This window comes from Phaenicophaeus curvirostris, chromosome 5, assembly GCF_032191515.1.
Source record: "Phaenicophaeus curvirostris isolate KB17595 chromosome 5, BPBGC_Pcur_1.0, whole genome shotgun sequence".
Classification (NCBI taxonomy): Eukaryota; Metazoa; Chordata; class Aves; order Cuculiformes; family Cuculidae; genus Phaenicophaeus; species Phaenicophaeus curvirostris.
The window spans coordinates 62,149,728-62,173,161 of record NC_091396.1 but is presented as its reverse complement, the minus strand read 5'-3'; the positions used below and the strand labels follow the sequence as shown (position 1 = coordinate 62,173,161).

At 48.1% G+C, this 23,434-nt stretch overlaps 1 protein-coding gene across 3 annotated transcripts in view; it reads right to left on the bottom strand.

Moving 5' to 3' along the window:
• Positions 1-4,229: 4,229 nt before the first annotated feature.
• Positions 4,230-23,434, bottom strand: part of DAAM1 (dishevelled associated activator of morphogenesis 1) — an 82,581-nt gene continuing 63,376 nt past the window's right edge. For all 3 annotated transcript variants that reach the window (XM_069856780.1, XM_069856782.1, XM_069856781.1), the window contains 10 exons: positions 22,792-22,895; positions 17,555-17,639; positions 16,714-16,820; positions 15,018-15,106; positions 14,605-14,773; positions 13,745-13,852; positions 11,597-11,657; positions 10,819-10,950; positions 7,479-7,649; positions 4,230-7,052 (listed from right to left, as the gene is read on the bottom strand). In XM_069856780.1, coding sequence (XP_069712881.1) covers positions 6,843-7,052; positions 7,479-7,649; positions 10,819-10,950; positions 11,597-11,657; positions 13,745-13,852; positions 14,605-14,773; positions 15,018-15,106; positions 16,714-16,820; positions 17,555-17,639; positions 22,792-22,895 — 1,236 coding nt within the window. In that variant the 3' untranslated portion in view covers positions 4,230-6,842. The remainder of the gene's footprint in view (positions 7,053-7,478; positions 7,650-10,818; positions 10,951-11,596; positions 11,658-13,744; positions 13,853-14,604; positions 14,774-15,017; positions 15,107-16,713; positions 16,821-17,554; positions 17,640-22,791; positions 22,896-23,434) is intronic.

Below are 23,434 nucleotides of genomic sequence, written 5' to 3'. Positions count from 1 at the left end.
TCAGCTATGTTGGAGGAAACTTAAATATAATGCTTAGCATTTTGAGTGTTCCACAGCCAGAGAACATTGAACTTTTCAGACCACAGTAGAGATCTGGCAGAGGAAAGCAAGAGAAAGGATTTATTTTATATATGACAGCTCTAAAACTGCGAAGTCCAGGGAAGAGCCAGCAGATGGTAGTGCTGCCTTTCCTGAGGCTCTGCTGGGGCCCGGGAGGACAGACTCCTGGCTTTCTCCCTGGCTCACCTGCACACAAGCCTGTGTTTAAGACTAAAAATAATATAAAATGCTCAGAGGTTTCAGGTCAGAATGTTTCTGATTCAAACAGAGAGCTCTCCTTTTCCCATGCAGAACCCTGAGCAAGGCCAGGGAGAGACTTCACTGTCTCCAGCGATACCTGCAGGATTTGCTGCAGGAGAGGGGATGGGGACAGGGATGGTGCTGCCTCACAGCCTCTATCCTCTCATCAGATTTCATGTCAGCTTGGACTCTTCCGTTTCCCTCAAGAAGAAGAGCTCGAAGGGCATGTTCACCCACAGCACATTTTCTTTCTTTCTTTCTTTCTTTCTTTCTTTCTTTCTTTCTTTCTTTCTTTCTTTCTTTCTTTCTTTCTTTCTTTCTTTCTTTCTTTCTTTCTTTCTTTCTTTCTTTCTTTCTTTCTTTCTTTCTTTCTTTCTTTCTTTCTTTCTTTCTTTCTTTCTTTCTTTCTTTCTTTCTTTCTTTCTTTCTTTCTTTCTTTCTTTCTTTCTTTCTTTCTTTCTTTCTTTCTTTCTTTCTTTCTTTCTTTCTTTTTATTTCATTACTTACGGGGTTGCATTTCTACACTGGTTTCTGTATTGGGGGGTGAGCCTGTTCTTGGGGTGCTCCAGCTGCAGATCTGATGACTGGGCGTGACATTGCTGAAGTTCAAGTGTACCCCAGAACATCTGCTTGAACTGTGACATAGGCACTGGGGACAGAATAAGGGACAGAGCCAGATCCAGCTGCAACACTGGTGGGAGCAGGACTGGACATGTCCCAGCTTTGCTTACCCTTTCCCAAGGGTCTCCATGAGGGACATCAAAGCCTGACAGATCCGTTGGTCCCATTGTACCTTCCTTTGGGAGTAAATAAATATTTTTTGGATGTGAAGTATATAAATATTTTTTGGTTGCTCAGGAAAGTTGTGGATGCCCCAGCCCTGGAGGTCTGGATGGGCCTTGGGCAGCCTGATCTAGTGGGATGTGTCGGGTTGGGACTGGATCATCTATAATGTCCCTTCCAATCTTTAATGTCCCTTGTTCAGTTCTGGGCCCCTCACCACAAGAAGGATGTTGAGGCTCTGGAGCAAGTCCAGAAGAAGCAACGAAGAGCAACGAAGCTGGTGAGGGGGCTGGAGAGCAGGCCTTACAAGGTGCAGCTGAGAGAGCTGGGGTTGTTTAGCCTGGAGAAGAGGAGGCTGAGGGGAGACCTCATTGCACTCTATAACTACCTGAAAGGAGGTTGTAGAGAGGAGGGAGCTGGCCTCTTCTCCCAAGTGACAGGGGACAGGACAAGAGGGAATGGCCTCAAGCTCCGCCAGGGGAGGTTTAGGCTGAACATTAGGAAAAAATTCTTCACAGAAAGGGTCATTGGGCACTGGAACAGGCTGCTCAGGGAGGTGGTTGAGTCCCCTTCCCTGGAGGTGTTTAAGGGACGGGTGGACGAGGTGCTGAGAGACATGGTTTAGTGTTTGATAGGAATGGTTGGACTCGATGATCCAGTGGGTCTTTTCCAACCTGGTGATTCTATGATTCTATGAAGTCTGAGCAACCTCCTGCCCATCCAGCACCCTGTGACCCCTTGCTAGTGGCACCACAGCAGCAGTGCTGCCAGTGAGGCTTGGAGCCCTGCGTCTCCCTGTCCAGCCTTGTCTTCCCTACTTACTGAGCTGAGTTTTGCGTGCAACGCTGCGTCTGCACCAGGTCATCGCCCCAGCCTCTTGACTCATCTTTTCCAAGTTGGGGGCATGATGCCAAGGATAACAGGCTGAGTGCGGGAGATGATACGTGACACTCCCTGCTCCAGCAGGACTCCCAGTCACCCCAGCCTTCAGCAATGGGGAAAGCCGCTGGGCTGGAGCGGAGCAAAGCCAAGGCTGGCTCAGCAGGTTTGATGCCACCAAGCTGGGTAGTCCCATGAGGCAATTCCCCTGGGAGTGCCATGCCCAGAAGCTCCTCTGGCACCGACGGGTCTGGGCAGGTTTGGCCTATCCAGCACACCCTCCTCATGGCTTTGACTGGAGGGACCAGCCAGGATTCAAGGCACAGAAACCCTTTTCCAGGTGAGAACCCAACTGACCAGAGCACTGGTGAACATGAACTCCTGGTGACGTGGCCTCACACAGCACAGCCCTGCTGGTCTGGCACAGCACCTGCCCCTTTCCCCTTTTCTCTGGGATGACAATGTCATATCTCAAATTATGTTCCCAGCCATAACTGCTGCTGTTTCAGCCCTAAAGAAGGGTTTGTAAGATTGGGAAGCTTGCACATCACTAGTTTGTTTTGGTTTTTTTGTACTTCAAATAAGCCCCATGGCATCTTGGCTTCTATCAGAAACGGTGTGACCAGCAGGTCCAGGGAGGTTATTCTCCCTCTGTACTCGGCACTGGTGAGACCGCTCCTCGAGTCCTGTGTTCAGTTCTGGGCCCCTCACCACAAGAAGGATGTTGAGGCTCTGGAGCGAGTCCAGAGAAGAGCAACGAAGCTGGTGAAGAGGCTGAGGGGAGACCTCATTGCATACCAGAAAGGAAGTTGTGGAGAGGAGGGAGCTGGCCTCTTCTCCCATTCAGACGAATGAAAAGCTCCTGTCTTGGCTCAAATCTCCCACTGCCACCCTGCCTCCATCCTAGGGACTGTCCTGTGTCACACAAAGGAATGGCCCAGGAAACCTGCCATTTGCCATCAACCAGAATTTCAGGTCCTCGTCAGGTTGCATGTTTTGGCCAGCTTGTTCACATCCATTAGGGATGCAACCCAGTGCTGGGGCACAGGGTTTTATGAAGGGAAAATCAGCTGAAGCCACGCTGGGTCCTTTCATTACTCAGCTCAGGGCTACTTCTGTACGGCACCATCAGCCCACCCAGCCGCGGGGTGCTGTGATGGTAGCTGAGCTCTTCATCACTGCCCTGAGCTCCTGGGTCATAAATACGTCCTGTGGTAAGAAACACCGGCCATGGGACGTACACAGAAAGAAGCTGCCACGTCTAGCAGGTGGGATCACACCGAAGGAGGACCCAGCAAGCACAGAGATGTGCTGACATCCCATCTATGCTAGCACAGTGAGTGCTCAATGATTATACTGGGAAAAACCCTGAACAAAGTGGGGAAGAGCATGGGTTTGATCCCATTATAGAATCATAGAATCACCAGGTTGGAAAACACCCACCGGACCATCGAGTCCAACCATTCCTATCAAACGCTAAACCATGCCCCTCAGCACCTCATCCACCCGTGCCTTAAACACCTCCAGGGAAGGTGAATCAACCCCCTCCCTGGGCAGCCTCTGCCAGTGCCCAATGACCCTTTCTGTGAAAATTTTTTCCTAATGTCCAGCCTAAACCTCCCCTGGCAGAGCTTGAGGCCATTTCCCTCCTCATCACCACAGACGTTAGGGTCTGGGGATGTTGGGCGCTGCAAAGGTCCCTGGTGCAAAGAGCATTAGAAAAAGAAGAAAATAATACATAGCCCAGATGGAAGGTGTGTGGAAAAGGCAATGATAAGTGTGAATAGGCCAACTGGGGTTTGGGCTGCTGTCAAGAAAACATCTTTGGTGTGTCTAGATATGCTTGCTAAAGGCACACTGACCAGCCCAGCCAGCACCAGCTCAGCTGAAGAATGCAAGATGATCCAATCCCGGTGGTTGCTTCAGTGCAGGCTCCTACAAAACCTGGTCACCAAGGTGGGAACAGGTAGTAGCAACAACACAGTGGGGAGAAATGAATGGGCTGCTAACAGGAGGTGTTTCAGCGCAAACATGTGAGCAACCATGAGGAGAGAGACGAGAGCCAGGAGGGTGGAAAAACCTCTGAACGCCTGAAATGCAGCACACAGAAAAGCACTGAAGTGGGAATAACAGCCAACGCCAGCAATGACTGCAAATACCTCTGAAACAGAGCAACCCACGGAAGGACTTCTCTTCCAAACCCACTTCAATCCCCAAATACACCTTTTTATTCCCCAAAAAATAACTCGCGGCTCTGTCACGTACACTCACCGAAATCATTTTTCTTTATTGCATATCGCCGTCTTAGAAAATGTACAGTCTCATAACATTACACAGCATTTCCCGCTAGCTAAGACTACTGACATCCTTGCACCTAACAGACTACCTTGGTCACTACGAAGCTAATAAAGTCCAAGACATATACTTCAGTTTACAAATTATTATGGAATTTTTTTTTTTCCTTTTTGGCATTATTAAAAAAAAAAACATCTTTAAAATACACACCCAAGAGAAAAGAGTGGCTACATACACCAGCACCAATCTAGAAGTAGTTTTCGACAATGGCACATGGAATTATCTGCACACAGCCTTTCATTTATTTATAGAGATATAATATTTTTTGTCTTTTTTCTTCTCTTTTTTTTGGAAAGAAAACAAAGAAACGGCAAACTCAGCCCTGTAATGAGGCTGCTATAAAACAATTAAAAAAACAAAACCAAAACCAAAACAGGTTTGGAAGGGCAAGAGGAAATCTGTCAGGAAAGGTCCTGATGTGGCACTGGGGTTGCGGAGGCAGGAGCTGTGGGTGGGTGCTGGCAGCCCCGCACCCAGGGACCCTGGGAGGCTATCGCCTTTAGGGACTCCCACCACCTTTCAAATGAAACACACGTGACCAACCATTCCTTAAACCATCAGAGGCCAGACTTCTTTTTTTAACCTTTTCTTTTTAATTCTTTTTTTTTAAATATTTTAAATTCCCCCCCAAAGTCCATTCCCCCAATTGTATCATCAGCCCTATTTTTTCAGCCATAAATAAAAAATATAAATAGAGGCACTTTAGTTAAGGAATAGTATTATCATTACCTTCTGTCTTTATTTCCCCCTCCTTCTTAAAGCAAAGTGCTTAACTCCACCTTTGAACATAATCTGCAGGTTTTGCAGCTGCTGGGTTACGAGGTGCTGGACTTCTATTTTGCGCTTACCTGCTTTATTTATTACTGCTTTAAATGCTACTCAGAAAGTCTTTTTTTTTCTTCTTTTTTTTTTTTTAATCTACAGTGCGTCAAAAGTTGCAACAAAGAAAAGAACAAAAATGGTAAAACCACAGCTCTTGACAACTCCGGTCAGAGAGAGATTTCACAGCTTTCACTCAGCACGCAGAGCCCAGGGCCTTCAGGTGCTAAGAACCATTTTTTTTTTCTTTATACAAATTAGTTTAAACAGCACTTTTGCTATACAGTACATACAGTTAACTGACGTCCCACACCCCACCAGTAATACCGATTATCTGACAAAATAATCAAAAAAACCAACCATTTCCAATAGTGTTAATATCTAGTGCAACAGGGACAAACTCATCTCTCCACAGGAAAAAAAGAACAAACAAAGAAACAAAAAAAAAAAAGGATTACAAAAGTATTGGTGGTATAAAAAAAGGTTTTGGTTTGTTTTTCTTAAAAAAACACACCACAAATAAATAAAAGTAAAAAGTAACAGTCCTCTATATATTCAGCATAATTTAAGAATAGAAATGTTAATATGTTAATGGTGGTTACTTTTTATTCTCCAATTCTTAATTTTCTAAACCCATAAATTATTACTCCCTGAGAGCTTTGAATTATTTTTATTATTTTTTTTTTTGTCTTTTTTTGGACTGACATTTGACAGGTAGTTCAGCTTACAATGACAATGACAGCAAACCTGGCTAAGAGACGAGTGTTTCTTGGCATCGCTGCTTCTGTGTGTCCGGTAAAGGAAAGAAAAAGAAAAGAAGATGGGTGAAAGCTGGTGGCTTTTGCACCAGCCCCTTTGCACATCAGGTCCTGACCCACCTTTACAGAGGATACAGTTTGTCCCATTGAACAGAAAACAAGAATAAACATTACAACGCAAAAGTTTATGCTCTTCTTCTCCTCCGAGAACCGACCTTTCCCACCGCCTTGGGTCAGAAATCATTAGAAAAGTATAAATACATCTGTGTGGCGTTACAGCAATAAGCACTTTGGGATAAACTTTTTCCTTTAGCAAGGTGGCGGTAAGAGGAAAAGGAGCGTTTCCCAAGGATGATGGGAAGAGCACTGCCCAGAGTGCCCGCGGCACCAAGCTCAGGAACCAGTGCGAAAGCACAGATGTGCGAGTTTTTTTGAATAATCACAATGAGAAAAAAACCCAAAACCAGATTAAGTTCAGTCAACTTTGTTTTTTTTTTTTCTTTTCCTCTTTAAACCACTTGGCTTGTGCGCAAGGCGTCTCCCGCCAACAGCCCTGGGGAGTCCAAGCAGGAGAGTGGCAGGGAGCAGCTTCCCATTGCCTCTGGGGATCCCGGGGACCACCAGCATCTCTGGGTTGGGGTCTCTCCTGCTCCGTGGACGCAGAATTGTGCTTGTGCATGGGGAGAGCTACTTTTTGGAGGGGGCTGAGAGCAGGAGGTGGTGCGGGTGCCCATCAAGGTGGGCTGCCCACACACCTCCATCTGCACCCCGACCCGACTATGTACACAGTATATACACACACACACTTGCCCGCGGGGAGAAAGAGCGTGCCACTGTTTTGCTTTGAGTCACAAGGCAGTATAACGGGAGTAAAAAAACACCCCAGTCACTTCAAAAAGACTAATCCGCGTTTTTTTCTTGTTTTTTGTTGTTGTTGATGTCTGTTTTTCAGAAGTTGAGCTTGGTGACGGGCCTCTCACGGCCGCTGTCAGCCAGCTGGTTGGCAATGCGCTTGCGGTTGCGCTTCAGCTTGGAGAGGTCCTTGTCAAAGACTTCACCTGAGCGCAGGGCGGAGACAAGGTCGTCGAACTCACCACCTTCCTCCCCACTCTCCTTCGCCTTCCTTGCCTTGCGCTCTCGCTCCCGCTGCTCCTTCAGCTACATGCCGCAGTGGGAGAGGGGAAAGGAGACATCTCACTCTCATGCAGGTGATTGCGGGAGTGCCCAACACACGTGGTGACTTCCAAACCCATAAACAAGAGTAGTTTCCCACCCCAGTATTTGGCACATGAAGCTGGTCAGGTTTATTGATGCAAACTATGGGCTGATTTCCACACAGCAGCTCACAGGCAGCACCAGGTCTGCTCTATGTCTTAGCTCCAAGATCTCACCAACCCAAGGTCATTAGTGAATTAAGCAAGCAACAGTGAAAGGCAGGTGGGTCTAAGAGTGCAGAAGTTCTTTGCCTAGCCTTCAGCACTCCCTGTGCCACCATGGCCAAGGATAGCTGTTGGGGACAGCACAGCATGGTGGCCTTCCTCAGGTGTCCTGAGGTTCCTGCTGGACTTGCCAGTGCCCACTTACCTGTGCCTCCATGCGTGCCCGGCGCTCTTCCTCCTCCTTCCTCCTCCTCATGTTCTCGTTCTCCTGTTTAGCCTCAGTCACAGCTTGAAGGAACTGGTCAAAGATGCCAAAGAACTCATCGGGCTGCATTTTGTCCGTGTCTTCTCCAAAGTGCTTCACAGCCTTAGAAAACTGGGAGAGAAGACAGGGATCTGTCAGTCTTGGAGATACTCACTACTCTGGTGAAACCCACCATGGGAAGTCTTTGACCTGATGGAGCAGAAAGAAGCACTTCCAGCGGCCATGGCAGAGAGCGGGGCTCTGCTTCATCAAACCTTGACTTAGACATGAAAGAATTCATCTGACATTTTACCTGCTGTCCTGTAAAAGCCAAACTGGATCACTTCCGAGCCTCCTTTCCTAAAACATTCTCACACAACCCTTCTCATGTCTGGCTCTGCCGAAGCTCCCTTTGCCCCAGCTCGACTTTATTAACTAAGCAGCAGTAAAAACAAGGAAGCAAAATATTGTGGGACTGAAGACTGAAGACATAAACCTAATAGTAAACACGGCAGGGGAAGGGAAACTCGCACTTTAAAGTTTGCCTTTGAAGTATTTTTGGGGGATTATTTATCATTGCCACATGCTCTGCTATTGAAACCAAATGTGTTGGTGAAACTTCTAAAAGACATTTCTGCCCAGGCTCAGGCACAGCCCTGGGGAGGGAAATAGGGAGTTTTCCGGCCTTTCGTGCTGTTTGCACACCATTAATGTAAGGGAGTCGAATGAGGCTGTAGTAAAGGTCAGGACAGGACATCCATGAATTGCCGATGTGTCCTGATCCCCAAGGAGCTCACGAGTCGTCCTTGGGACTGATGTCCTTTGTTCTTGCTTCCAGTTTGAAGGAGACTCTGTGCACAGAAAATTTGTTAAAATTGTGATGGTGCATTCAGGAGATAAGCATGCTTAAATAAAAATGAAAACAAAATCAAAGTATGAATAGATTTATTAGTTGCTTTGATTCTGCTGGGTAGACTGAGAGGAAGATTTTTAAAGCCTGCCTATATGATTAAGTTCTATTTGCATGGATGCCCCAGGCTCTTCAAAAGATATTTAGAACATTTTTATTTCTTTGTTTACTTAAGAGACTTAGCACTTCAAGATGCAGGGAGGAATCTGAGAGGTGCCACTATATAATTCAAAATAATTGGGGTTATTTTTGTTGATTTTCATTAAGATACTCAATTCTCTGCCATGTTACAGGAGATTCTGGGGAGGGGAAAGACTGAAAATGTTATCCTCACAGGACAGGAAGTTTAGAAAATAATGATGTTTCTGCTTGCCTAAGAGAAAGCATTTGAATCTGGACATGTGTTTTAAAAGTGAAAAGCAGGCGCACTTTGCACGGCCCATCCTATCCAATAACCACAGGAACAGCTGCGCTTTGCTTCCAAGTAGACTTGGATGGGCTCTGAGGACCACGACCACACCTTCTCCTCCAGATCCAGCCAAGTCTGCAGAAGACAATACAGTTTGCAGAGCATTTGTCATCATCTCCGCAGTCCTACCTCACTGCAGGCATCATTACTGTCAACAGTTTAAAAGGGTGACCTGGGTTAGACATGGTCTCAGGAAGGCCGTGGTCAATCATCATGCCCAAGCATGTGTGGATGGTCTGAAGGACAGTGGCAAATGGACATTGGTACATCCAGAGGGGAGGAGGAGGTAGTAACACTTGGTAACTTCTGTCTTTGGAGAGGTAGCTCATGCAGTAGGATGAAGATGAGACATGTAAACCAGCCTGTGCTGGACTATCTCCCTGCCACTTCTATCAAGATAAAGACCAGGCCAGGGAGGAGATACTGGAGGACAGTTCTTGAAGGAAATGGAAACCAGCTGTGTGCCCCTTTGCTGAAGGAGGGTAAGCAAAAGGGAATTGCTTGGAAATCACAGATGCCAGTCAATGGACACCCTTTTGCTGTGATTTAAACTGGACCGGTAGGGAGAAAAGGACGTGGTAAAGGGTTATTTCATGTGGCTGCAAAGAACCCCAAGGAATCACTCCGAGGAAGGCAAACCTTTTAAGCAGCTTCTCTAAGCAGGTCTGAAGTTGGCATTGATTCATGTCACTGAGCTCCTTGCACCTCTTCTCTGGAGAGAAGAGCTGGGCAGGTCTCAGAACGAAGTCAAGCATCAGATGTTATTTTTCCCTAAAGAAGTGGGGTCACTGAGCAGCCTGCGTTGTCTCTGATATCAGCCTATGGATGATCTCATGTCCAGCCTGAAGCCTTGGCTGAATTTCTTCCTCCTCTTCCAACAATACCAGACAGAACAGACTGCTTCCTTGCCACCTTCAGACTCCATTAGCCAAGGTGTCCCAGCTGCAACACTCCTGGCTCCAAAGCCACCAAAACCGGGATATTTCCATTTTAAAACACAGAAAGCAAAACAAGACCTCTAGGTTTGAGTGAAAGCTCTTCACCAAAATTGAGATTCTCACAAATGAATCACAGAATCACAGAATAACCAGGTTGGAAGAGACCCACCGGATCATCGAGTCCAACCATTCCTATCAAACACTAAACCATATCCCTCAGCACCTTGTCCACCCGTGCCTTAAACACCTCCAGGGAAGGTGACTCAACCACCTCCCTGGGCAGCCTGTTCCAGTGCCCAATGACCCTTTCTGTGAAAAATTTTTTCCTAATGTCCAGCCTAAATCTCCCCTGGCGGAGCTTGAGGCCATTCCCTCTTGTCCTGTCCCCTGTCACTTGGAAGAAGAGGCCAGCACCCTCCTCTCTACAACCTCCTTTCAGGTAGTTGTAGAGAGCAATGAGGTCTCCCCTCAGCCTCCTCTTCTCCAGGCTAAACAACCCCAGCTCTCTCAGCCGCTCCTCATAAGGCCTGTTCTCCAGCCCCTTCACCAGCTTTGTTGCTCTTCTCTGGACTCGCTCCAGAGAAGATGACCCATCTCCACCCTTGATGGGCACAACTCTCCCATGGCTAGCCCACTTCTGAAAGACAGGACGGGCATTTCACAGCTTTCAGCAACACATCCTGTGTCCCAGAAGAAGTCTGTTGGGCTGACCCCATCCTGGCATGTTGGGTTGTGGAGCAGAAAAAATGCCCTGGGGACAGACAGGGATGTACCCACCCACACACTTCAAAGAAACCATGAAGAGTAGCCCAGCACCTTTCTTATGTCAAGGTCTCAGCAGGACACTTGCATCATCTTGTCAGGGAGGTATCTGAGATGTTAGCACACGGCATGGGCTCCAGGATGGCCAGGACCATGCCTCCCCTGTTGGCTGGAGGAAAGGCTGAAATGCTACCCAGATCTCAAGGATGGTGGTGACCTTACCAGCTCTTTCGCTTCCATCAGAAGATCTTCGACGTCTGAGAAGCTGAAGCTAGCTAATGTGATGAACTGGCTAACGACGGACACAAACTTGTCGCCTGCTTGCTGAACCTGAGACTTCTGGAAGTCCAGCTCCTTTGGGGAAGAAAAAGAAGTAAATCTGGTCAGGCCCTGGCTGATGAGGGACACAAATACCATCAGCCTCTGGTAGCGCCCTTGAGCTTGTCCCTGCATCGGTGCCACGGGTACTGGCTGCACCACTGCTCCCTTCTGCCGTGTGTGAGACCATGGATTACCCTAGTTTCCAGTATCATTCCTGCAGCACACTTTTAAGGCCAAATCTTGCAAGGGGAGATTGTGGAAGCAGCATAATTTAGCAAGACAGTGAGTCCTTCGGGATACATCCACCATTTCATCACTACTCCAGCTGGTCCGCAGAAGCGCTTCCCAGCCCAAGCCCCAGCCCTCTGCAGTTTTACAGCCAAAGGGAGACCCCTCGGCACATCACAGGTCTTCCATGGACATCATCACTAGAATTACTCAGCCTCTCCTGGCGTGTTAGATGTAAACCATGCACGTGCCTCACCACACACAGCAACTTTGGTGCCAAAACAGCCCTAAGAGGGCAGGCGCACGTGCAGGCAGAAAGGAAAGACAAACAGCTCTCCAGGATGTGAGATAAAAGCAGTTTCACTGGGAGCTCCCTCGCCTGCCTCCCCAAGGAGGGATGCTGCAGTGCTTGGAGCTACGCCGGACTAGATTTGATTTAAATAATACTTACGGTCTCCACTGCTCTCAGGCCGCTCCTCAGAGTGTTTATTTCTTTCTCCAGCTCGGTCATGCTGTTGGAAAGCGCAAGATGTTAATTTTGGGCCTTCCTCAGCAACTTCTACTGCTCTTCAACCAAACTGATTGCGTTTTTCCACTGAAAAAGCCCCAGCACACATTGCCTCCCGTTTGCAAGGCAGCGCACCTAGAGCATCAAATCGGGTTGACAGCCCCTAAGCTAGGACAGCTGCCCGTCTCAAAGTGGCTGCCGTTGCTTGTTTTAAAGAAAAGCACTTTTGCGTATTTTTAATCAAGGGGACTGTGCAGGCTTAGCAAGCTCAGCAACTTCCAGACCTCTCAAAGCAAAAGGAGAGCTCAGGAGAGGGTTTTGTGGGGCACAGATTTCCCTTCTCCTCTCAAGGGCTACCAGAACATAGACCTGCTGTGCCCTTGCACAGCAGACAGTTTTTCAGGGAACTTCGGTTAGGTGAATGCCATGAGAAGCATAATTCTGAGCAGCAAGGATTTCAAAAAGGGAGACAACCCAAATATAGAAAAATAAAGATAAATCACCACGTCTGGCTCTGACTGTTTACACAAGGCTCAAGTCCCTGATGAGCATCCAGTTCAAGTGCTTACGGGTTTCTACCACCACATCTGAGTGGAAGCTTTCTCACAAAGGCTTGATGACCACAGGCTTGACATCTTTCCAGAGGTGATTGTCGTAGGGCTGGGGTATCTGGAAAAGCTGATGCTGGGTCACGGGGCAAGTGTTCCTGGCAGATTTAGTCTGGGAAAATGCAGTTTTGGAAGCCCTCTGCTCCAGCAGTTCATTACTAGTGGTGGGATTGACAGAGGCGGTAATTTTGCTTCACAGCTGCAGGGCTGGGGGGAATTTAGGGTTTTCTAGAGCTTTAGAAACTTTTTGGTTTCACTCTAGATTGGACCAAACCCAAATATTACATATGGTGTCCAGTTTAGAGCAAAATGATAAAGTTTAGAGGGGAAAAAAAAGACCCTTTATGCAGAAGGTTTCTTTCCCATACATGGATCTGTACAACAGCTGCAGATACACAAACATGAGAAAGCCAGAGCCTGCACCAGCAAGAAGCGTGCCCTACTCAACCATGTTCTCAGTCAATGCCTATGAGCACAGCCACCACACACTCCTCCTCGCATGCCGAGATTTGTTTAATCCCTATGGCTGATAATTATTTTACATTTTAAACAGGAGAATGCTTGCTTTGCACATTATGGATCCTCTGCGGGGAATTCACTGTTGCTACAAGAGCACTTTGAAACTTGAAAGACCCTTGAGCTGCCATATACTCTCTGCATATTTGCCATCCTCTCCCTAAAAAGGTGCAGTTTCAGGCCCTTTTCATCTTCAAGGCTAACACAAACGTGTGCTGACTGCGGAAATATGTGATCTTTGCTGCTCAGGTCCCCAAAGCAGCAAATCCCGTAAGCTCCCGCTGAACTTTAAAACCGAAACAACGCCTCATTGATTTCAGAGGGACTTCAGCACATACTTGAGGGCTTTGCAGAGCAACAGCAGATTCCTCCTGCACTTAAAAGTTCACCGTATGTTTAAGGGCTTTGCTGAATGGGGGCCTCCCCTGGCAAAGAGACGTCAGCAGGAGACATCAGCAGGAGACGGGCAAGGTTTAAAAGGTCGTTGCAAGGTTTAGAAGCTCTGTGTTGGTGGCAAAATTAGGGCCAGGCTAGACCAGGGCAGGTGAGCCCCTCGCACCGCTGCCCAGTCCTGCTGCGCCGCCGGCAAAGCTTCCTCACCACAGGCAGATAAACAGCTGCCCCTTATCTGCAGCCACACCGCAACTGCTTCCTCCCAGATTACTTAACGTACCATTAGAAATTAATTAAATGCTTCTGCGGTGAGATAACGACAGGAAACGTCTGCTCCAAGCAGCTCTCCTCCCTCGCCTTCGGAGGCTCAGAGGCTCACAAGCCTTTGTTGCAAGGGCTGAGATTTAAAGCCACCAGGTGATATTTGCTCCTACCTCCCAGCGTGGCCACAGCACAGGGCCCAGCCCTGTGGCCAGGATCTGGCCAGGAGCAGAAGCACCCGAAAGCAACATGGAAAGACAGGCTAAAGTGAGGGGAGAGGCACTCCCTAGGCACCACCTATATCCCTGCTTACTTGACTTTGGCTGCCTGCGGGATGTCTCGCAGCTCCTCATGCAGGCGGAGGACTTTGGGGTATTTCTTTTCAACGATAGTGATGAGATAGTGCAGAAGGGTGATGTTCCTAGAAGAAAGGAAGAGTGAGGTCAGTGTGGTGCGGACTCGAGAGCTCAGTTGAAAACACTAGTTAAATCCCAACTCTGGTAATGAATTATTTGGGGATTTCTGCAAGGATTCTCTGCGCTGCCTGTTTACATCCCAGAGCACGGGATGTAGGATGGGTCTTTCCCACGCACAGCCACAACGCAGAGCAGCCTGGTCCCTGCAAGTAAGGGCTCTTCGCAGAGGGGACCCAAGGGAGGTGACATAGGCGTCATCGCTCCTCCACTGTCTTTATTGATGTACCAGGCAGGTGTGAGAGCTGATCCAGCTCCTCTTGCTTCCACACACAGAGCTCATTGGGGGAGAGCAAACTAGATGACAGCTGCAATAGCTTGGGGTGGTTGCAGGGGGTGTTCCCATGGAAAGGAGCCTCTGGGACCCCTCCTCCAGTGGTGTGTCACAGCACGGTGGCTCTTGGCTTCTCTAAGCTGGAAAAACGCATTTGGAGGATGACACTCCCAGTCAGCCCAGGGTGCCATTCAGCCGGCCCAGGAAGGAAAGCCCTCATGAATCCCCATGCTGATCTACAGCTCAGCTTCCCTTGAAATCCATCTTCCTTAAAAAATGGATGCTTGCATCATCAGATGTGCCAGGCAGGGCAGCAGGAGGGAGGGGACCGCTCCCACCTACCCAGAGGCAATCTAACAACCTCCGTTTCTCCATCATCCCCGGGGCCTGCAGTTGCTACAGAGGATGAGGGCAGAGGCTGCTCACTTGTCAATGCTGGACTTGGTATCCGCAATCTTGTTGAGGCTGGAGATCTTAAACCCGAAGGCGTTGCCCCTCTGGCCTTTGTTCATGTAGTTCCCGAAGGCCAGGACCACTTCCAGCAGCTGCTGGAGGCTGCTGCTCTGCAGCACAGCCTTGGAGCCGGCACGGATGGCTGTAAGCGGAGAGGTGCAGGACGTTACCCCATGCCATAACAGCAAATCGGACCCCTTTCCTTGCAGCAACCCCTTCAGCACCCCCGGGGTCAAAGAGTGACCGCTAGCTCCCTCCCTTCCCCTGCACCACAGCAACCTCCACGCAGATCAGGCTCGCCCTGACATGGAGGGATGCTCTTCCTACGAATGCTCCCTGTGCCAGCACAGAGCCTCTTTGCGATCTCAGAAGATCTGGTCACTTGCCTTCCACCTTGGGTTTGACTTCTGCAACTCTCTCTGCAAACTTCTTCTTGAAGTAGAGGGACTGCAGCCTTTGCTGGTAATGGTTTATCCTGGAAAAAAAAAACAAGGTGTGGGTTGAGCTTTGCTTGCTCCAGGCAGAGTTCAGTTGCTCTGTTGCTAACAGCTGTGCTTACAAAGCATGCTTGTGCCACGCTGATTAAAAAATAATGACTGCATTTCTCCCTGAAACTACACTGGGATGGGAAAAAATGACAACTGAAGCTACAGCTGTCCTGGGGTGGATCCAGGTGGGCTCTTAAGCACATGCTTAAGCCTACCCTTAACTCAGCAGGTTCAACAACTGCATTTTTACACGCTATTGCTATGAACAAACAGTTCATTTATGACCACTCCTTAGCAAAGATGCTGATGAGCTCTGGTCTCCCAGGGGCTTTTTGATGAGCTGTGGCTGGACACAGGCACACCAACTACCAGCACTAACAAAACCAGACCTTCAGATCCTCAAAATGATGACCTAGCCTGGAAAGCCACCAACACAGCCCAATCCAGCCCTTTCCTGGGCAAGTTAAGGTCGTCTCTGCTCATGTCAGTTGTATTTAGGCTAAACAAGATGCAAATGGCAGTCTGATTTGAGTCATTTGGACCAAGGACCCACGGGAGACATGCTCACAGACGAGGCCATGAGCTGTGCTGTTGTACTAATCAGAGGTGACAGAGACACCACACTCGTTTACAGACCACAGGGCAAATTAAAAATCCATGCTGGAAATGAAGAAAAACATTTGCATTGGTACGTTGAGCTTTCTAAAAGATGAAGGCACAGGAACAACACTCAGGCAAGAGACTGTGAAGAAGAAAGGTGACCTGTAATAGGAAAGCTAATTCTGAGCATCTTCCAGCCCCGAGGGATCGGGTCTGAACTTCACAGCTCCGTCCTGCCTGTCCTTCACACTCAGCAACTACATGGTGCATTGCCCCGTGTTCATTGGTGCGCTTCTCTGGGAGGACAGGAGTGCTTCTATTTTTGATCTCCCAGTACGATCTCAAATTGTAAAACTCACCGACTTTGCAAACAAGTGACTTGCTTGAAGTTCTGTTAAGAAATCCAAAGAGCTCAATACTAAGTTGGATTTAAATAAGGAGCTTCAAGATTTTAAACCCACACCTCTAGAGGATGTGCATGCAAAAGACAAGGTTATTCATCCCTGAAGACTTCTAAGCCTTAAATGATTGCTACCAAGAGCAGGAAGAAATGACATTTCCTTTCCATCTCATATAATCTCTGGAGCCCCAGGGAGGAGTCATTCCTGAGATGAGAAGAGGGATTCATCAGGGCCAAATTTACATACATCAGCCTTGAGTATTATTCAGGAGTTGTTTGTGTGAAGGGGAAAAGAGCATTGTGTTACCATTCAGACCTCCCCCAAATGAGAGGGGAAATGTGTCATGACCTGTCCCTATCCCCCATCCTTCCTCCCTGCTCTGTCTAGCTGCTGCTTGTCTGGGATGCACGCATCACGAGTGATTGTTACGAGTGGGAGCACCTTGCTTGCTGTCCCATCCATTCGGTCCACCCATTTCTTGATGTGAAAAACAAGAAGCAGGGCTACTTTCCCAAGCAGGCTCCATTAAACAGAGACCTTGTGATCAGCCCATGAAGCCACTGGCCAAGACACGTGTCCCCTGGACCACCAACCTGCTCATTTCGAAGAGGAACCTGTCAGCCTTGGCCATGCGGTCCAGCTCATGTTTATGCTCTTCCAGCAGGTCAATATCGCCCTTTTCAGGAACAAACTTCAGAAGCTAAACAAGGGAAAACATGTTTGTGGACATGACGTCTGTGTACAGATTTTCAGGAGCAAAAGGGCGATTTATTTGCTTGAGTAGAATACTTTCCAGCATGTACAGACAGTGACCCCAAGGCACCTGTCAATTAAATGTTATCACTGTCCCTGTGACCTTCCTCCCATTACTCCATCACATTAGTGCCTCTTGTCGCTGCCCTGACAACACTCTAGTTTTACAACAGATGTATCACATCTGCTCCAAGGAGGTTTCAACATCAGCTCTGCCAGAGGAGATGTCAGGGACTCTCATTTGCTGCAACGCTACCCATTTGCAGGTGGAAATTTTATGCAATGAATCCTCTGCTGAATGTGCAGTTATCAGGTCAGCTTTAAGGACAGGTGAAAAATATGATTCCAAGGGGATTCAGAGGAGGTGACAAATTGGATTCCCTTTTTGAGGACTGTAGAAAGATTGAATCATCTTTCAAAAATAAACCCTCAAGCTGTGGCCACAAAAGGGGTCCCAGGGCAGATCCAGGTACAGGCATGGCATGTGGAACCCACTGCTGATGCTACAACCAAGCTGCTTTCCTGCTGCTCCAGCCCACCTGGGTGGTTTTTCAGCATGCAGTTGGTAAATAATCTGGGGCCCCAACACGCTTCTCAAGTCCATTGTTTGGTCCCAAGTGCCTTGCACAGTATGGTCTCAGAATGATGCAACCATGGAGGAACGCAAGATATGTTGCCCACCTGCTCCAGCATGTCTTTTGGGAGGTCCTCCTGCTCGTCCATCGTCAAAATCGCTCGTTTGATCTCCTCGTTTGAGAGTTTCAGTCTGGGAGGTGGAGGAGAAGGAGAGTTATTCCCAGCCCAGCAATCAGGCAAGGTTCAGGAGCATTTTCTTACACACCCATGCAACATGAACTGCTTAAATCCTGGCCAGCAGCAGCATCACAAGTAACGCTACACAGCGTGTTATGAAGAAGGACATGTGAGAAACGTGGTAGGACTGTGCTCTGCCACAGCACAGCACACAACAGCCCTGGCCCTGCTGTGAATGAGGGGTCAAACCCCACTGGCCAACACCCCCTCCCCGCACAGCAGCTGCCACCCACTATTTTATAGTATTTTATATAAGTATTGGAAGTAGTATACTAGACATGTATTAAAAATATATAACTTTTATATGGAACTCTTGTAGCAATGCTGCTCTGGTGGTGCCAGGATCCCCAAGAGCCACAGGGACAGAGAGGGTCGCTCTCCCTATCGGTAACAGAGCCCAGCCTGGACTCAGGAACACAGCTCAGCACTGCTCCTGAACCCATGACCACAGCCTCTAAGGAAAATTTAGCCAATTTCTTCTGCTTTTCTTGGATTTGAACATTGCCTCCCCCATCCCTCCTAACTGACTTTGGTTGAAGTCTCCATCTAAGAAGAAAGAGAGACCTAGTGGTGAGCTTAGCTGTGCTAGGTTTACAGTTGGACTTGATGATCTTAAAGGTCTTCTCCAACCTAAATAATTCTAGAAGAAAGAAATCCAAAATTGGGGAAAATGGATGTTCAGGAAACCCATCAGTTTTTTTTGGAATGGTGGAGATTCAATGTGTAACAGCTTGGAAACCAGTCCCTCCCTCCACCTTTTTCTTCCTCCACATAACAGGAATTGAAGATGTAGCCTCAAACTGGAGGTTTTGAAAACCCCAAACCATTGCATCGCAGCAAACAACAACAGGCTGATCTTCCAGGGCAGTGGTTTATCCAACAGCAACCTGCACCAAGCTGAGGCAATAGATGGATAGAAAGACGCCCTCAGCTCTTCCTGGGCTAAAGCAGCCACTAATTACAGTTTAATATGTCTGTGGCACTCCCTGCGACCGCTCCCTGAAACGACTTTGATTGCAAAACCACACATTATTTTTCTTCACGTTTTTGCTTTGTGGTTGATAAAATAATCTAAATGCAAAAGAGGGAAAGCCCAGAAACTCCTGCAGTTCCATCTGCCAATACCATTTCCCTTGCCCAGCTTGCAGCAGCGGTTAAAGCAATAGATACAGTCTAAAAAACACAAATGCCCTGCTCTTGCATGCAGGGAACTGCTGCACAACTGAAAAGACCTCTCTGTGGGCTTTAAGGAAACCTATTGTCTCAGTCTCAGTGATCAATGATGTCAAAATATGCTGAAACACTGGATGTGGCTCAAAGGAATGAGCTGAAAACAGAAACACATCCTATGGTGGGACATGAAGCCTTGTGTAAACCTGATCTGGAGGTCAACAAGAAGATCAGGAGCTGACTTGATCACTCCAAGTAATTAAGTGAGGAAGGTATTTTTCATCCTGACACCTGAGCACACTAGAACTGTAAAGCTGGCTTTTGGAAGATGAATCTGAAGCAGGAAGGGTGCTGTAATCCAAGAGCACGATATCAATAGCTTGGTTTAGCTTGAAATCTTTTGCTCAAGACCTGAAGTGAAGGATTAGCTTTATTGAGGCTGGTGGATCTTAAAGACCTGGCAAATAAATATTTGTTCCTCATAAGCTCATATTTCTTGTCCCATACTCAGTCCTCTCTCACCTACTGCCCCAGGGAGTCTCCCAAGAGAGGGTTTGTTGAACGAGGAGTGAGTTAAAATCTCACCTCAGCCAGGTGGCTGCACTGAGTACTGGCCAGGACAATTGCTAGAGTGGCTGCACAAGTAGCAAACTCAAGATCCACAGAAAACATCCCCTCTGATGCTTGCAGTGACAAGGAGCCATGTCCTGGGGACACTCTACCTGTTCTGTATGAAGGCAGTGGCTGGCATGGACCTGACCTGAGGTGGGATGTGAAGCTGCAGAAGGCCTCCTTTTACACCCAAGCAGTGACACAAGAGCTCAGATCTCCAACAAATGTCACATCTGTCCCCACCCCAGTGAAAAACAAACATTGGCTGGGTTTGGACATCTGGGAGGCAAAAATGATCCTGGGAGAAGGGGACAGGTAGGCAGCTACCCCTCATCCAAATCAACATTTTCCACTGTGATCATTTCCAGGAGGGTGGTGAAAGCTGAGGGTGACTTTTGTATGCCCTGCTCATTAAAAGCACAGTTAATAAAAGAATATATTTATATATATATATATATAAAAAAAAGGTCGAAAAAACTTTTCTCAGGAATCATCCAAACCCAGTGCCAAGAACAAGAGCCTACCCCGTCATCGGCAGAGAGCAAGTGCGGGGCGCCAGAAGAAAACAGCTTCTCAGACAATTTGATGGGAAAGGGGCCAGTGAAAGCTAGAAGCTTATCTATAACCACAATAATTATCATTGTTGGCAGCAGCTGTCGAACGCGAGCCGTCTGAGAGGAACGGGGTCACAGGACTTGCTGTCACAGGGATTTAAAGCCAGCAGCCCGCCGATGCGAAGTGACAGCTCGCCAGCCTGACAAGCGCGGGGCTATTTTGCGCGGCTTTTGTAGAGTCCTGCAGAGGACGTAATAAGTGTGAAGGGGAAAAATGAATTCCGCTGGGAAAGGGACGCACCCTTCTGAAAAGCCACATTCATGCGAGAAAAATGCTCCATGCTGCCACGCTGGAGAGAGGAATCAAGCGAGCCATTCACCGCCAGCACAGAAAGCGTTGGAGCAAGGGCTTGATTTGCATCTTGCAGAAAGCAGCACTAAAAATACACACACGTACACAGGGAGTAAAAGCAAGGACGTGGTGGGTTCACTGAGGAAGACCCGATAATGCGCTGACATCGGCAAAGCATTCTCCAGAAAACAAGAAGAAAAAAACAAGTGTTGAAAATATTCTTGTGCTGCATTACAAGCCGGAGGAAAATCCAGTGATCTCACTGAGCAGTAATTTCTCCCAAAGCAAGGGAAGCAGGCAAAAAAATAAATCTACAGAGAGAGATAAAGTATCTCGCTGGCTGTAATCTTTCCACGCTGCAAGCCAGACAATGCCTGGTGAGCTTACAAATGTCTGGGCTAAATCAGGGGCCAAGCTTGCAGGTTCTTTCACATGTGAAAGTCTGCTCGTCCCTGTGGTGGCCGCATGAGTGAGGTAGGAGAGCAGCAGCTCAGCTGCAGCGAGCCACCCTGCGAGACCAGGTTAAGCTGAGCCCTTTGCAACACCAGGACCACGGACCCGCTGCTCTGTCCAGCCTAGGGATGGGCAACCGGGGCAGGCAGAGATGAAAGGGCTTGTCCAAGGTCCCATGGAGTCTGCTGTAGATGCAGGCATTGGACCTGAGGCCCTTGGGAGGCAGCAGGATGTTCGGGCTTCATCTTGACACCCCTGGGAGCACCGTGGGATGAAGCCAGAGCACATCCAAACCAGCAGCTGGCGTAAACTGATGCACCCCTAGAGCTGCTTGGCCCCACAGGGCCACAGAGCAGCAGGATGAGCCCAGGAAAAGTCATATGAGAGTTCTGGAGACCACCCTGCACCACCTAGAAAAGGGGAGGGTAGACAGGCAGCAGCTCCTGTCTTTCCATTTTTGCTAGATTAATTACTGGCAACTCATTTCCAGCCATCACTTTCTTAGAAGACTTGCTTTACTCCACAGGACACAGAAGACGACTCAAGTTAAGTGTTTGAGTAGCTCCTCTTCCCACTGAAGGGTCTGTTTGCATGCTTAACTTTCAATTATACACCTAAAGCTCTGGCTGTATCACACCTAATCCGCTCTGACTACACTCAGCTCCAAGTATGCTGGGGAGCAGCCCAGCAAGTGCCCTGAATCCCATCGCTTTACTTGCTAATAGCTGGCTGGCATAGATGTATTCATTTGCCTGCTGCTTTAAACTCTGCTTTCATCATTATCCTTTTTTATTTGGATTGCTAGGAAGTATGAAAATCCCCAGAAGCAATCCAGAGCAGAAACGGCCATAAACACAGCAATTTCACTACAGAACACTGTGGCACATGGCTCACTGCACTCATCGCTCCCACTGCCCACAGGGCTGAGGACCATCTCTGCGAGAGCTCGAAGAAGCACAAGAGACCAGAAGTTACCAGTTACCAGAGGGTTTTTTTTCAGACATCAGCCTCTGCATGCTTTCCAGGGAAGGAAACCAGCCAGGATGCCCCAGCAAGGCATTGGCAACACCAACCCACACTCCAGAAAACACAGAATTTGGGTGATGTGGCTGCAAGCCCAACCTGCCAGCAATGCTGTCTCATCCCAGCCAGACCCGAGTGGCACTTTCTGTGCTTCCAGGCAACGGAGTGAATACTTCTGAATGGAGCTGTATCTTACTGCTTTTGAATTATCTTTTTCCTGCGTGAGTCAGAAACAAATGGTATTTTCTGCTGCTATTTGTGGGGTTTTTTTTCAAATGGCTACGTTGATGGTCAGCCCTTTCAGACCACTGCAGCCTCGCTTCTCCGTTCTCAGCACTCAGTCTTACTGGCATAGTTTATCTTGCCAAAAAAGGCCTTTCTTATCCTTTTGCCAGCAAGCTGGAGATGGGATTAAATTGCTGGTAGCAAGGCAGGGTTGAGCTGGCCTCGTGAGGGTTGAGCAGGAGGCTGTCATCCTAGTGGGGATGGGCAGCTGTAAGAAGGGAATGTCCCTTTCCCAAAATCCAGATGTGGCACAGGATACCTTCATGGGCAGCCAGGCTCTACCTGAATTACACTGCTGCTCCCTGCACTGATACCCAGTGCTTTCACCAGCCTGAGACCATCCAAGAGTGAACAAAACCCAGGCTGAGGAATGTAAGAGGTGAAATCAATCCCCTTCCTATTCCCTGTAAAGCCTCACTGGGTACCCCAGCCCCTCTGGGACTTTCCAGGGAGTCCAAATTGCCATGTCCCCAGTTAATCTCATTTCCCCACCATGTATGGTGTAAGGCTATAGCTGGGTTCAGATGTCGCTGGCTGTCCTTCCGTGCTGGGTTCTGTCATTAACCCCTGCCCTGGGATTAGCAGCATCCCTCAGTCCAGGGCAGGGGATCAAGCATCCCCCCGCTGCCCAGAGGGTGACAAGGCTGTAACTGTACCTGGAGAGGAGGATATTGCAGTTCTGAGCTCTCCGGCCATCTATGACTGAAAGCTCCTTGACTTTATGCCGGGAACTCAAGGTGTCATCAATAGCATCTTCCTTCTACGAAGAAAAACAAAGAAAAAAAAACCCTGGAGAAAGCCATGGAGAAGCAAAGACATTTAGTACTCTCAGCACATAGCAGCGTGATACACAGCGGGCCCCCATTAGTCAGAAGTGTCACCATGGGTTATGAGCAAAACCCATCGCCTGTAACTGAAACACAGTAAGTTGTTTCATAAACCAGAGCTGGCTTTGAAGCCACTAGTTAGAAATGTAAATATTTTCTCAGACAGGGAAGATTTAAGAATCTGCAAACACACAGGCGCTGCTGAATAAATAAAGCCGGTCTTTCTCAGCATACATATTTGTGATACTTCATTACATCCTCACACGAAATATTCCATTATGGGCTGCTGCACACACTCAGCATCACTCTTGTCCTTCACTCCTGCTCCGAGTATCTGCAGTCGCCCTTCACGCATCAGTCCTCTTGAACAAACCTACCAACACAAGCTACCAGACTTGCAAACACAACCTACAGCATTTGCTGCTCTTTCAGTGCAATTCTCCCAAAATAAGGGATTTGAAAGCAGGAATTG